The following is a 12,136-nucleotide window of genomic DNA, read 5'->3' as shown; positions in this document are numbered from 1 at the left end:
TGTAGTTTTGTGGGAATCTAGAATCAGGGTCCAAACACCTGCAAACTGACTTTGTGACCAAAGCTTGCTTTGAAATAATTGTCATACTACTTTTTTGGAGCAGATGGCGCTATGTTCCCTCTTTAAAAAAATGAATCCACGATTCTGACGTATGGAGTTGAAAGTTGAAAGTTCACGGTGGCTGACAAAACCCTGCTGCCTGCAACCAGCACACGCCAAAATGACAACATTACGGGCATTTACCTGTGACGACCTTTTCAAATTTAACAATATGTAAGTGTAGTACGTGCGGATTTTTGTCATATTTTCGCACCAACGGTGTTTGTTCAGATTTTCTTTGCCACAACAATGATGGTTACATCGAATGTTAGCTGTAGTGAAGTAGCTAGCTAAGCTAATGTACCTTTCTCAAAACGTGTAAGTAATGATGTAGCACCAACAATATTTAGTTCGTTAGCTAGATACCGATGGATCAAAGTTAGCTAGATACCGATGGTTCAAATCGCAGTCAGTGGGCAATACCTAGTTAGCTAGACAGCTGACTTAGCATTTGCATCCAGACTACTCTGTGCTTGAAATAGCTCCATTCATTCTGTTTCTTTTCCCCTTTAAAGCAATTTGGATCCCCTGACAGAAACTGTATCCTTCGCGTACTCTACAGAAATGGAAAAATATGATTCAATTTAAAGTCCAATGCAGTGTTTTCACAAGCATTCTAGCATGTATTATGTTGCTGTGTTATAGACTACAATCAACAGTATATTTCTCCTTTAACTATTTGCTTGCAGTATGGTATACCATTCTATTTACAGTACCTGGCTCACTGGCCGGAGTATTTCGTTGTTGCAGAGGCACCCGGTGGTGAGCTGATGGGCTACAGTAAGTATTAATCACTTTTCATGTCCCATGATTGTAGCACTTTACTCAAGCTCATTGTTTTTGATATCAGTCACAAAAGAACATCAGATTACGCAGAAATATTGCATTGAGCCTGTTATTTACACCCAATTGTGCTGATCTACTAAAATGCAGTGATGAAAAATACAGGGAAGAACTAAATAAACAAAAATGTATGGTTAAGAGTTGGGCGAAATATATTATTATTAAAAATATTATATATTAACAGTCTACAATAATGTTTGATATATATATATATGCAGCATTAGACAATTAACTTTTATTCTCATGAAGTTATGGGAAAGGCTGAGGGTTCGGTTGCCAGGGAGGAGTGGCACGGGCACGTCACGGCCCTCTCTGTGGCCCCTGAGTTCCGCCGGCTGGGCCTGGCAGCCAAACTCATGGAGATGCTTGAGGAGATATCGGAGAGGTATCCATTAACCGGATGTTCTGGAATATTGTATACATCATTCATGAGAGATAGTTGCCATTGGCTAATCTCCTTTGTCATGGTGTTCTAGGAAAGGGGCTTTCTTCGTTGACCTGTTTGTTCGCGTCTCCAATCAAGTGGCGGTGAACATGTACAAACAATTAGGTTACAGTGTGTATCGCACAGTTATAGAGTACTATTCCGCAAGCAACGGTGAGCCAGATGAGGATGCATATGGTAAGTTTTCTAAAGTGCTGCTGTGCTAAGAAGGTATAATTACCAAATCACATTTCTTGCCGAATGAGTTCATTTTATGTTGCTACATTGTTCCATGTTAAATTGCTAACAAACTTGTGGGGTTATCAGTATACATCTTCTTGGTCTGTCTTTGCAGATATGCGGAAAGCCCTATCGAGGGACACGGAGAAGAAGTCAATCGTTCCATTACCACATCCTGTCAGACCAGAAGACATAGAATAGCACAGGACAGTGACTCTTTAAGGCATCCTATCAACCCATATTGGGGGAAATGTTTTTATTAGTTAATCCTTTACTTTAAGAATTGAATGACTGTGCTGATTTTTATAGATGCCTGAGAGTCACTGTGAACACTATTTAAGCCTTTAGTTTCCCCAAGTAATCAATGGCCTCTAAAAGGCCAGTCAAATATCAGCGTAGAGAGGGCACCTAAAACGATTCCTATACTACTGCTGCGGCTGTTTTGAAAGCATCTGAAATAAAGAGAACTCATGCACATTATTATTTATTTGTTTATTTTCTTGTAAAAACATAATAGAAATGAATGCATTGCTCAGCAGTATGTAGGGTCCCAAGAGTCCATGTTAGGTGAAGCAAAAAGGCTTATCTGAAGAATTAGTCGTCTTCTGAATCTGATTTCTTCTTCTTCTTCTTCTTCTTTTTCTCCTCCTTCCCTTGATCATTTTTATCATCATCATCATCATCATTGTCACTCTCACTACTACTACTACTGCTGCTGCTGCTGCTGCTGCTGCTGCTGCTTTCCTGGTCATCATCTCGATCATCATACACCTTCTCTTCTGAGGCTCCTGCAGGAGGTGACTCCCGGACCTCACTGGGCCCGGCCAGGGGACGATCATCTTTTTCCTTCTCTGGTTCCGTCTCCATTTCTTGTTCTTTTTCCTTCTCTTGTTCCGTCTCCATTTCTCCCTCCCTCTCCTCCGGTCCTTGTTTTTCTTCATCATCTTTTTCTTCTTCATCATCATCATCTTTTTCATCATCATCACCTTTGTCGTTGACGTCGTCGCCCTCCTCCGCTTCCTCCTCATCTTCCTGCTTCTTTTTCCACATTTTAGCCATGGCGAGAAGCTTGAGGTTGGGCTGGTTCGCTGTGTCTTCAGGGAAGATGTAGTCGTAGTACTCCTCCCAGCCTGCGTCCGACTAGTGAGTGTAAGGGTAGAACAAAGAATGAGTTTCCTCCAAAATCCCCAAAGGGACAATAATTCACCCATACGTGACGTGTTTTACATCTAAACTTCTGAATGAAATTGGGATGGGTGACACTGGATTTTATGTGTAACCGCAACTTATACAGTTGCGTTGAAGAGCCATTTCACAACACTATCAGAAATGACGCATATAATGACAAGAACTAATTTTACATTCCCGCTCCAACTCCGTCCTTACCCCATCCTCGGCTGTCAGCTTCCTCCTCCTCTTCACCTTCTCGGGCAGCAGCTTCCTCACCCTGTCCCTGGTGGTGAGGGAGCCGAACTCATGCTCAAAGTCCCTCCAGGACTCCAGCAGCATCAGCCGCTCCTCCTTCTCCTCGCAGCTGCGCAGGCCCTTGTTGGCCTCCTCGTAGATCTCCCTGCACTTCTGCAGCCGATCACTGCTGTTGATGGACAGCTCAAACTGGCCATAGCTGATCCAGACCTGGAGACAAGCGGGGAGATTTCAGAGCATATAGTTCAAGTGACACCTGTGGTCATGGAGTGGGGATGGAGATGATCTGTATCCTACGTCTGTCCAGGCCGTGATATTATACAGACTGTGTGAACATTAGAGAATATATCTTTAGAATGAACATGATTCAGATGTCAAAGGCTGCTTGTAGAAACTCAAGGCCAGTAGACTTTGTACATGAAGTGAAACAATACAGACCTTGACATGTTGAGTACGCTGCAGCAGCCTTTGGTAGAGTCCTCTTGTGTGGTCGTATTCTTCTTGCTCGATTTCAAAATCAATGTACGACTTCCACAACACCTTAGAAATAACACAAATGCATAACATGCATATTACTGACGTGTCAGAAATGACTGAAAAGTCATAGTGATTCTCTTGTTTCAGAGCAGAGTGAAAACAGCGACCAAGAAGCAATCGCACATATTGATAGCCTTACCTCAGGCATGTCCAGACGGGGTTGCCCAATAGCCAGCTCAAAAATGCCTCGTGCTCGCTCAACGTCTCCTAAAATAGTCTCCAGCTCTGCAAACTTGATCCAGGTGGTGCAGTTCTCTGGGCTGTACTCCAGGTACTTCTCATACAATTTCCTGCATCTGTCGAACTCTCTGAGCTGCAACTCGAGTTCGATGTAGCCCTTGAACAGCTTGTTCTTGGGGCACTTACCAATGGCAGAACCCTGAAAACAGAAAACAGTAACACTTCAGAATGAATGGGCACGACACAATGGGGAGTAACAATAATGTGGGGGAACAGCTTACCAGGCCTCGCCGGGCACCCTGAAGATGTTTCTGACGAATCTCAAACTGAGCGTAGAGCAGCCACATCTTGGCAAAGGTGAACTGGAACGGGGCACATTCATTACAATGTTACATTTACCAGTGTCGGTGGAACACAAAATCATTTGTGAAATGTTCTAGGTCATGTCAGGGGATAATACCTTTTTGTGTGGGATGAGATCCAGGCATGCTTGGTACACCTGTCTTGTTCTTTCAGGGTCCTATGAAAATCATCACAAGATCTTCAGCAAGTAGTCATAACCCTGAACAATGCTTCAGTGTCCATTGTTGTGATATGAACACTGTCAACTACTTGGTAAAAAAATCAATTTCATTACATTTACAAAACCCCTGCAACAACCCACATGTGTTGGTATGGTAACAGAACACGTCTGCCTCCGTATAATTCAATGCAGTTCCATTCACTGCAACCTTTCAGACATGTGAGGGGAGTCTTCAAAGTAAAGCTCATGGTAAGTCACCTGGTACATACTGAGGGGAGGAGAAGACAAATGGACTGCCTTACCTTGACCTCCAACTCCTCGTAGAGGGCGTAGTTGATCCACAGATAAATGTAACGGCGCCAGTGACGCTTCTCCTGGATTGGTGGGGTGTTGGCAATGGCTCGCTCATACACGTCCCGAACAGTGTCGGGGTCGGCATCGCTTTCCACCAGACGCAGGTAGTCAAACCAGGCATCGTAATTGTGGGGATTCGCCTAAACAAACGAAGCATTTCAATGAATATTCTCAAACACTATTCCACTTAAACACCCATCAAAAGCACTTTGTAGTCAAAAGAGGCTCTAAATCCTTATTTGACTGTACAAGACACTCGAAGGATGAGATGAAGAGCTGAGTTTAAGTGCTGCTAAATTAAAACTTTTTTTGCCGTACAGGACAATGGATGTTACCTTGACTTCCTCCTCATATTGGAACCTTCTTTTGCTGACAATGACATCCTCGATTCCTCTCCGGTCACCAAACTTCTTCTCAAACATGGTGTAATTCTTAAAGAGCTCCTGAGCTTGCTGCTTAGGGATCCGGTCCAAGGCATACTTGTAAATGACTCTGACTCTTTCAAACTACAGTAAAAAAAAGACAAACCAGTGAGTTGTGGGAGAACGCTTACTGAAGAGATTATGCAGAAGATTTTGTGTTTTGTGATGCATTACCTCCTTTTGCTTCTCCTCAAATCTTGCAAAGGCCACATACAGATATTCATCAACTTGCACCTCCCCGAAGAACTCTACAGCTCTCTCAAACACCTTCCTCCCGTGAGCAATGTAGCCGTGCTTTTCCTCAAAGTGTGCATACTTGATCCAGTTCTTGATCACTGGATGTACAATAACAAGTGCACTGGAGTTAAGGAATTCAAAACAAATTGGATAAAGTGCTAGAACCTTAACGGTACACATTCTGCTGAACAATGCTTTCAGCAAAGGCAAACCACTTATAGGGTACCTCTGATGTTTGAACCAGCTCTATGCCACATTGTGGTTGCAGACAAATTTCACATCATATCTGTTTTCATGGCAAAGCCAGCCTTTATATAGAATACACTCATAATGCACTTTCAAAAGGATATAGTTCTCGTAGATGAGACGGGCCTTATTCACTTCCTTATATCGCAGTTCAAAGTTGATGTAGGAATGCCACGCCTGCTCCTCTGGTTCCCACTCCATCCACCTTTCAAACACCTGCCGGCAGCCAGCAACGTTCCCCAGCAATTCCTCCATATATGTGTACTTGTACCTGTTCAAGACAAAAACAAAATGCTCAAGTATGCTGTGATCAACTTCCTTTGAAATACATACTCTGTCAATGTAGGTCATTGAAAAGTGACAGCAGGAGGCCCTCACCAGAACGCGTTGACACGAGGCAGTATGGTGATGGCTCTGTCCCAGATGTTGCGGGAATGGTTCACCTGGCGATTCTTCATCTCCATCTCGGCATATTTCAGCCAAAGGGTGATGTTTCGGTGATCTACATCCAAAGCACGCTCGTAGATGGACCGAGCCCTGAAACCAATCAAAACCATCTTTAGAAACACATTAAAAAAAGAGAGTGCCCAAGGTGGTTTCATCAGCCCTACAACTTTACCTTTGGACTTCTTTTAAACTCTCCTCCCATTGTGCGTATTTTATCCAGTTGCTAATGACAGTTCGGTTTTTTCTGATGTTGTCCTCGAACCCCTTTGACAGGAGATGAAAGGTGTAAGAGATGCAAGTGACGTGCAAGACATTTATCATAAAAATATTAGGTGAACAGTTAGTTTTTCCGTTGACTTACCTTCCGCTTTTTTAACTTGTAATCATTTAACTCTTCTTCATCAGTGATCTTTTGCTTTGGTGGCGGTGGCAGAAGTTCAAGTTCTCTCTCCTTCGCCTCTCTCAACAGCTGCTCAGCTGTGATTTGCACCTCAGCCGGGGCTTTGTTTTTAACCTTATAACAGACAGGGGAAACCAAAGAACTTAGCTAATGTTTGGCACTTTTCTAAATAACAATGGAGAAATAGTTCTGGTTGGTATGACTGGTGGTTTGGTAGCGTCCTAACGTTACTCTAGTTCGTAGACCGTTAATAACGTTAGTCCATCTAGTAGAACTAAGTTATGTATCTTGGAAATGTCTCTACATTAAACACGGACATAGACGAAACTTACTAGCTAGTCTGTTAACTAGTTTACGTTAGCCATACAAACAAGTGATTCTCGACACCAGCATATACAAAGTAATCTTCATGCATTCATGCATAAAACACTGCATCATGCTTAAAACATTTATTTTACATTAGAATTTTACATCTGTAGATAGATAGGCTAATGTTAGCTTTGCCCGAAATACACGTAATGTTAACGTTGCTAGCGATAGCTAGCTAATCGTAACTGGCTAACAAAACCACGTACCTTTGCAACTTTAGGTATTCTCTGTTTTCCTGCGGCGGTGGACGCCATTTTAGTTTTTTGTTACAGAATAGCAGTACAGAATATAAACAAATAACCGATTAATTACGTGTTTCTAAAACAAAATTTTAGCTCATGTATCCAATGTGTGAGTTTTCCGCCATTAGACTTTGGCGTGCGTATGACGTTGCACGTAAATCTTAAACTTTGACCTACCGCCAATTACGTCTTTCAGCGTCAAGTTACCATGGTAACTCAAGAATAGCCAACATGCGACAATTAGCTCTTAGCTTTTAAATGCTACAATACACTCTGTTGGACACATTTCTTTTTTCCACACATCGTGGAAAAAAGGTCACTGCACTTCAGATTTTCACAATTGAACACGTCTGTTGTACAGGTAAAGCAAGGTTTTGATTACTTGCATTTGCAACTAGTGTTGGGGAAATTATTTCTGATTGCCTGCCCTCTTCTAGTACTTAACGTTACCTTATTAGTGTGCAAGTAATCATGCTTCCCTTAAGTTTGACATCCAAACACTGTTAAACTTGACTATCTTTCTTTTTCTTTTTCAAAAGCACAAAATGACGACCGTTACATCAGTGGGTGGTGACGTTGAATCTGTAACTGTGAGAAGAACAGAGTATGCAGATGCTCAGGAAATCAACAATCTTATCAGTCCTGCAACTACTGCTGTTTTTGGAAATGTCAATGTTATATATCTGCTGTGAGTACTTTTCCAATATTTTGGTGACAACAAACATAACCGAATAAATAGTCCACATGTTACGACTGAATTGTCACATTCACAGATAGATGGGCCGTATTGTCAGGGTGTCAACGAAATGCTTTTCTCCTAGTTTTCTTTGTTTTGTGTTGTCATTTATCTTTATTATTTGTCTTTAGAGAAAAGGCAAACTTGGCAGTAACCGTAACCACAAACAAGAATGAAGTTCTTGCGCATGCTGCCTTTCTGGACTACCCTATGGGAGACTTAGTGGATCAGGCTGAATGGGAGTCATTTCTGCACCAGCACTACAATATTGAAAAATGCACAGTAGGCTATGCAGTTGTCTACCTATTTTACATGATGTGACGTTTTTGTTTCCATAACATCTTGTTATTGTTGCCATTGATATCACAGTATTTATCTATTTGCTAGTCTTGTTGTGAGGCTGCAATAGTTGGATCAATATAGAGAGAAAAATCACAGTACAAAACCATTTGTGGTTGGTTCAGTTCCCATGGTGGGCTATGAATAGACTATATTCTGTTCATTGTTATGTTGACATTGTTGGTCTTATTGTCATTGGCTATATTCTTATTGTTATCATTATGTTACCATTCATGTTTTAAATCTTTTTTTAGCCCATGAACACACTGTTTCTGCACCTCTTTGTTGCGCAATCCAACTTCTCATCTGGCAGTGCTAAAGAGATTGTCAGGTAATAAGATACAGCCATGACTTATTCTCATCCTGGAATGTGTTTTTGTTCTCTATTGGAAAAAATGTTTAATGCCCTTCAGGAGAAGAACCTACACAGATTGATGTCGTCTGCTCAAACGAGATTGCCAGTTCTGTTTTCATTTGATTACACTGTGTTGAATGTTGTCTTTGGCTGCATAAATTTCATTTCAGTCATAGAGCTGCGGTTGCACTATTCAATTCTGTGTCCTGAAACCAAATTTCAGATTCTCCAAAATTAGATTTCACATCGTTGCGTGCTTTCTCTACGTAGATTGTGGGTTACTTAGGTGGAAAATGTGTGGTTGGCAGTCCATAATGTTTGAATCAATGTGGCTTGCAGGACTGTCTTTAATGCCATCACAGAGCTTCAATACATCCTCCTGGTTGTACAAAACAAAGTCCGTATTGGTAAGAAACAAAGAGCTATTTTAAACCTCTGAACTGGGCTTAGGCCTGTATGCCTTTGAACCCCCTTAACTACATACTGTATGCTTTAAACATAAGGAAGGGCTTTGTGCTCTTTACATTTTGTAAGATCTACCAAGCTAGAGTTTTTCTGCATGGACAAAGATGCTGTACATCTAAATCTAAATTAATTTATTGAAACTATTCTTTTGACAAGGTTTAGTTTATTTATTTGTTTTAAATGCTTCATTTTAAATCTAAACTGTTGTTTTACAATAAACTGACACAATCGCCTGTTGCCTGGGTTTAATAGGTAACTTAGAGCCAGCACTGGTGGAAATCTTCGAGCCACTGAAGCCTGTGAAACAAACAGAGTTCCCCGGCTCTGCTTTTGTATGCCACAGACACCACTCCTGTCCTCAGCTCCACGTCCGCAGAGCAAGGTCAACCTGAACAGTCAACTTTACACAATGAAGCTAGCTTTTATAAGTTTGTCTGTGTGTAGTGACAAATTCGTTCTATTTCTACAAACGTAATGCCATTTGTCTGTAATCTTTTTCTCTCAGTGCAAGCAACTGCAGTAAATCATATGAATATATTGTTGATGATTGATATGTCTTATGTAAGTGTAAGGGCCAAAATCAATTTGGTCTAAAATAAACAAACACTAGGATTGTTGTCGGTAGGGAGAAATGGAGGTGAGTGCCTGATCTTATAATGCCAGTTGTCAGTACTGCATGTCTGTCTTTGCAGGGTGGAGGATCACGATGACCTCATCCAAATATTCACGGAGCAGACGAAGGCTCTCTCCAGCACCTACGGCAGCTACTTCCTGGCTGAACTCATCGAGGCTCAGGATGAGGAGAACCAGGCAGCTGTCTGTGAGGTGAGCCATGTAGACCCACCAGGATTCTTTTCCATCCAAACTCTTACTAATCCCAGTGTCTCCACAGCCATGGATAGGGAGGGCGTATAAGCTGTTACTTGTTGGAGTTCTACACTGTGCTCTTCGTATGACAAATCAAGGCAGTTTTGTTTATGTAGCACCTTTGATACGCCTATGCAAACGCGGAGTGGTTTACATAAACATGTTGAGTAGCGTTAAAGACGACAGCCAGTGCTTTTCTACCACAACTGATAGAAATGGCGCTAGTGAGAGAGTATGGAGGATATTCAAGCAGCACAGTTCAGAAAAGGATTTTTTTTTGTGGACTTCAGGCCTGTGTTATGGTGATAGCTGACCACCAAAAGACCACAGATGCTTGTGTGGATTTCATAGAAATGTTGGTGGGGCGCATTCCCCCAGGAGTGAAGTGATGACAGCTTTGCCCCCTCCCTTTCCCCCTTCCCCCTTCCCCCTCCCTCCCTCCCTGTAGTTCAAGCTGACATGTGTTCACGACAGCATATGGTAGATGAGAGCTAATGCTCAGCCAAGACATGCTCACACTGAACATATTGTGTCCAGACATCTGTAGCATTTTTTGGGGCGTCTGTGCCTGTATTTTCCTCACACAGGACAAACAAGCATTACATGGCCCAGGAGAATTATAAATTATCCAAAGTTCTTTTTCTGTCTCCAGTGAATGTTGTAAATGATTCCAGAAATGGGATTTGTCTTTTTATCATTTGCACTTCCTCTGGTGATATCATTATGGTGTGCAAGGAGGCTTTGGCTCTATATGGGATAAAGTAGTATAACATCAAAACAATTTGACATCAAAACATTGCATGTGCTGCCATGTGTTATGAATAATATTGAAACTGTTGTATTTCATTTACTTGTTTAATGAGATTTCCTCAAGAAAGTAGAGGTTAGTAAAGTATTTTGTTATGTCCATATATATTTTTGTATGTGTGTGTGGGGGGGGTATGTGTGTTGGGGGCGGGGGGGGGCATCTGTTTGTCTGTCTGTTTATACATGTGTTTCTGTCTGTGTATTTATTCATTCAGAGTGATGGAACTGCGGTTGGATTTATCAGTGTGAGTGGGGACATAAATATAACCATGCTCAACCAATGCTTTGAACTTGGACCCTTCAATGGGCTGCGCAAGACAAAGGCAGAGATCCCCACAGCTGAACCCCTTCCGCAGTCTGACCCCCCATTGTCCACCCCCTCAAAGGACGTCACTGGAGCACAAAAGACAAACAAGGAGGTACAACAATAAGATGATAACTGTGTCCGCAGTAGCAATTTATGATAGATATGAACAGATATTTAACAACCATTTTCTAAACATGCAACTAGCAGGCCAGTACTTGTCATGGGGAGCTCTCTAATCAGCCCAGCATTGAAGAGCAATCTGAGGTGAATTAGGCTGTTTTAGATGTGGTAAAGTAGAGCTAGCCTTGTCTACGCTTCACCGACATGGTATGAATTCCATACCTCAGCCCTGGTCTGACTCAAAATGTCATGAAAAGACAAAGAAAAAAGCGTGCAGGTCTTCTTAAATCTGAAGTAGTGACTATGTTACATATTGTATTTTATAAAATGTTGCAAAATAGGGAAATAGTTCTCAGTCTAATACATTCTCAATTCTCTCAGGCAGGGGCAGAGCTCGAGTTGGATCCTCCGAATGCATTCCGCGTCCAGCTCTTTGTCATCGACAAAAGATTTGAGATGAGGTAAGCTCTGGGGAGGAGATGTGTCCAGGCCCGTGCCTGCCAGCCCAGCAGGCACTGCCAGACAATAAACCTTGCATGGCTCTAACAACCAGCCTAACAGGAGCTACAGAGAGCGGGAGAAGCCAACGCAGGCCTGCTGACATCAATACCGGCTAATGAAACACGGGGAGTTGCCTTTTCCATACGAGTGAGCCATGGAAGGAGGCCTACTTTTTTTTTGTCTCCCCCCCCCCTTGCCTTGGCCAGCTTCCAGTGGTTCTCACTTCTATGGCACATTAGAATGAAGGGGTGCTGATTTTGGAGAGAGCTCCTGCTGAGACCCCTCCTCCCGCCCACCTTACTGCCCAGCTGTTCTGGAATATGGAGTCCAGCCTTGCCTTCCCATACCCCCCCATACCCCCCCGCCCCCACCACCCCCATGTTGAGTGAGCTTGTAATTAATGAGAGGAATTCTTAAAGTGACAGGCGATGGAACGGGGAGAAAGTTGGGGAACTGCTCAGACAGATTAGTTGGCCCGGTTAGGCAATGTTGAGAGTCTCACGCCATGGCTGGGAGTCAAGCTGGTGAGGCCTGGTCAAAGATGTCTCTCCCCCGCCCCTCTTTGTCCTGAATTAATTGTCTACCATTTTCTCTCTTTTATAGGTCTGTAGACTTCCTGCCTTATGTCTTCAAACAATTCCCTGTAAGTAG

General features: G+C 42.5%; 3 protein-coding genes across 3 annotated transcripts in view; 2 read left to right on the top strand and 1 right to left on the bottom strand.

Annotated features, from left to right (window-relative positions):
• The first annotated feature begins 137 nt into the window (after nucleotides 1-137).
• Nucleotides 138-2,086, top strand: naa20 (N-alpha-acetyltransferase 20, NatB catalytic subunit). The gene is made up of 6 exons (XM_012823935.3): nucleotides 138-273; nucleotides 615-639; nucleotides 789-879; nucleotides 1,192-1,327; nucleotides 1,419-1,564; nucleotides 1,722-2,086. Exons 1-6 carry the CDS (start codon nucleotides 152-154, stop codon nucleotides 1,805-1,807), a joined length of 606 nt encoding a protein of 201 aa, XP_012679389.2. The 5' UTR covers nucleotides 138-151; the 3' UTR covers nucleotides 1,808-2,086.
• crnkl1 (crooked neck pre-mRNA splicing factor 1) lies at nucleotides 2,084-7,143 on the bottom strand. Its single transcript, XM_012823936.3, has 14 exons — nucleotides 6,953-7,143; nucleotides 6,339-6,491; nucleotides 6,150-6,241; nucleotides 5,909-6,067; nucleotides 5,635-5,801; nucleotides 5,222-5,400; nucleotides 4,961-5,131; nucleotides 4,574-4,765; nucleotides 4,209-4,268; nucleotides 4,030-4,110; nucleotides 3,708-3,947; nucleotides 3,470-3,571; nucleotides 2,993-3,241; nucleotides 2,084-2,746 (listed from the first exon to the last, which is right to left on the bottom strand). The coding sequence occupies exons 1-14, from the start codon at nucleotides 6,998-7,000 to the stop codon at nucleotides 2,201-2,203; spliced, it is 2,439 nt and encodes an 812-aa protein (XP_012679390.2). The 5' UTR covers nucleotides 7,001-7,143; the 3' UTR covers nucleotides 2,084-2,200.
• Nucleotides 7,144-7,167: 24 nt separating this feature from the next.
• cfap61 (cilia and flagella associated protein 61) overlaps nucleotides 7,168-12,136 on the top strand; it is a 27,774-nt gene continuing 22,805 nt past the window's right edge. Inside the window, exons 1-10 of the mRNA XM_031581482.2 lie at nucleotides 7,168-7,349; nucleotides 7,528-7,676; nucleotides 7,856-8,006; nucleotides 8,318-8,394; nucleotides 8,758-8,825; nucleotides 9,136-9,265; nucleotides 9,576-9,708; nucleotides 10,773-10,976; nucleotides 11,366-11,445; nucleotides 12,089-12,128. Of these exons, the coding sequence (XP_031437342.1) occupies nucleotides 7,534-7,676; nucleotides 7,856-8,006; nucleotides 8,318-8,394; nucleotides 8,758-8,825; nucleotides 9,136-9,265; nucleotides 9,576-9,708; nucleotides 10,773-10,976; nucleotides 11,366-11,445; nucleotides 12,089-12,128 (1,026 nt within the window). The 5' untranslated portion in view covers nucleotides 7,168-7,349; nucleotides 7,528-7,533. The remainder of the gene's footprint in view (nucleotides 7,350-7,527; nucleotides 7,677-7,855; nucleotides 8,007-8,317; nucleotides 8,395-8,757; nucleotides 8,826-9,135; nucleotides 9,266-9,575; nucleotides 9,709-10,772; nucleotides 10,977-11,365; nucleotides 11,446-12,088; nucleotides 12,129-12,136) is intronic.

This window comes from Clupea harengus, chromosome 15 (assembly GCF_900700415.2).
Source record: "Clupea harengus chromosome 15, Ch_v2.0.2, whole genome shotgun sequence".
In the NCBI taxonomy this organism is placed as follows: domain Eukaryota; kingdom Metazoa; phylum Chordata; class Actinopteri; order Clupeiformes; family Clupeidae; genus Clupea; species Clupea harengus.
This window is presented reverse-complemented; position numbering and strand designations above follow the sequence as displayed.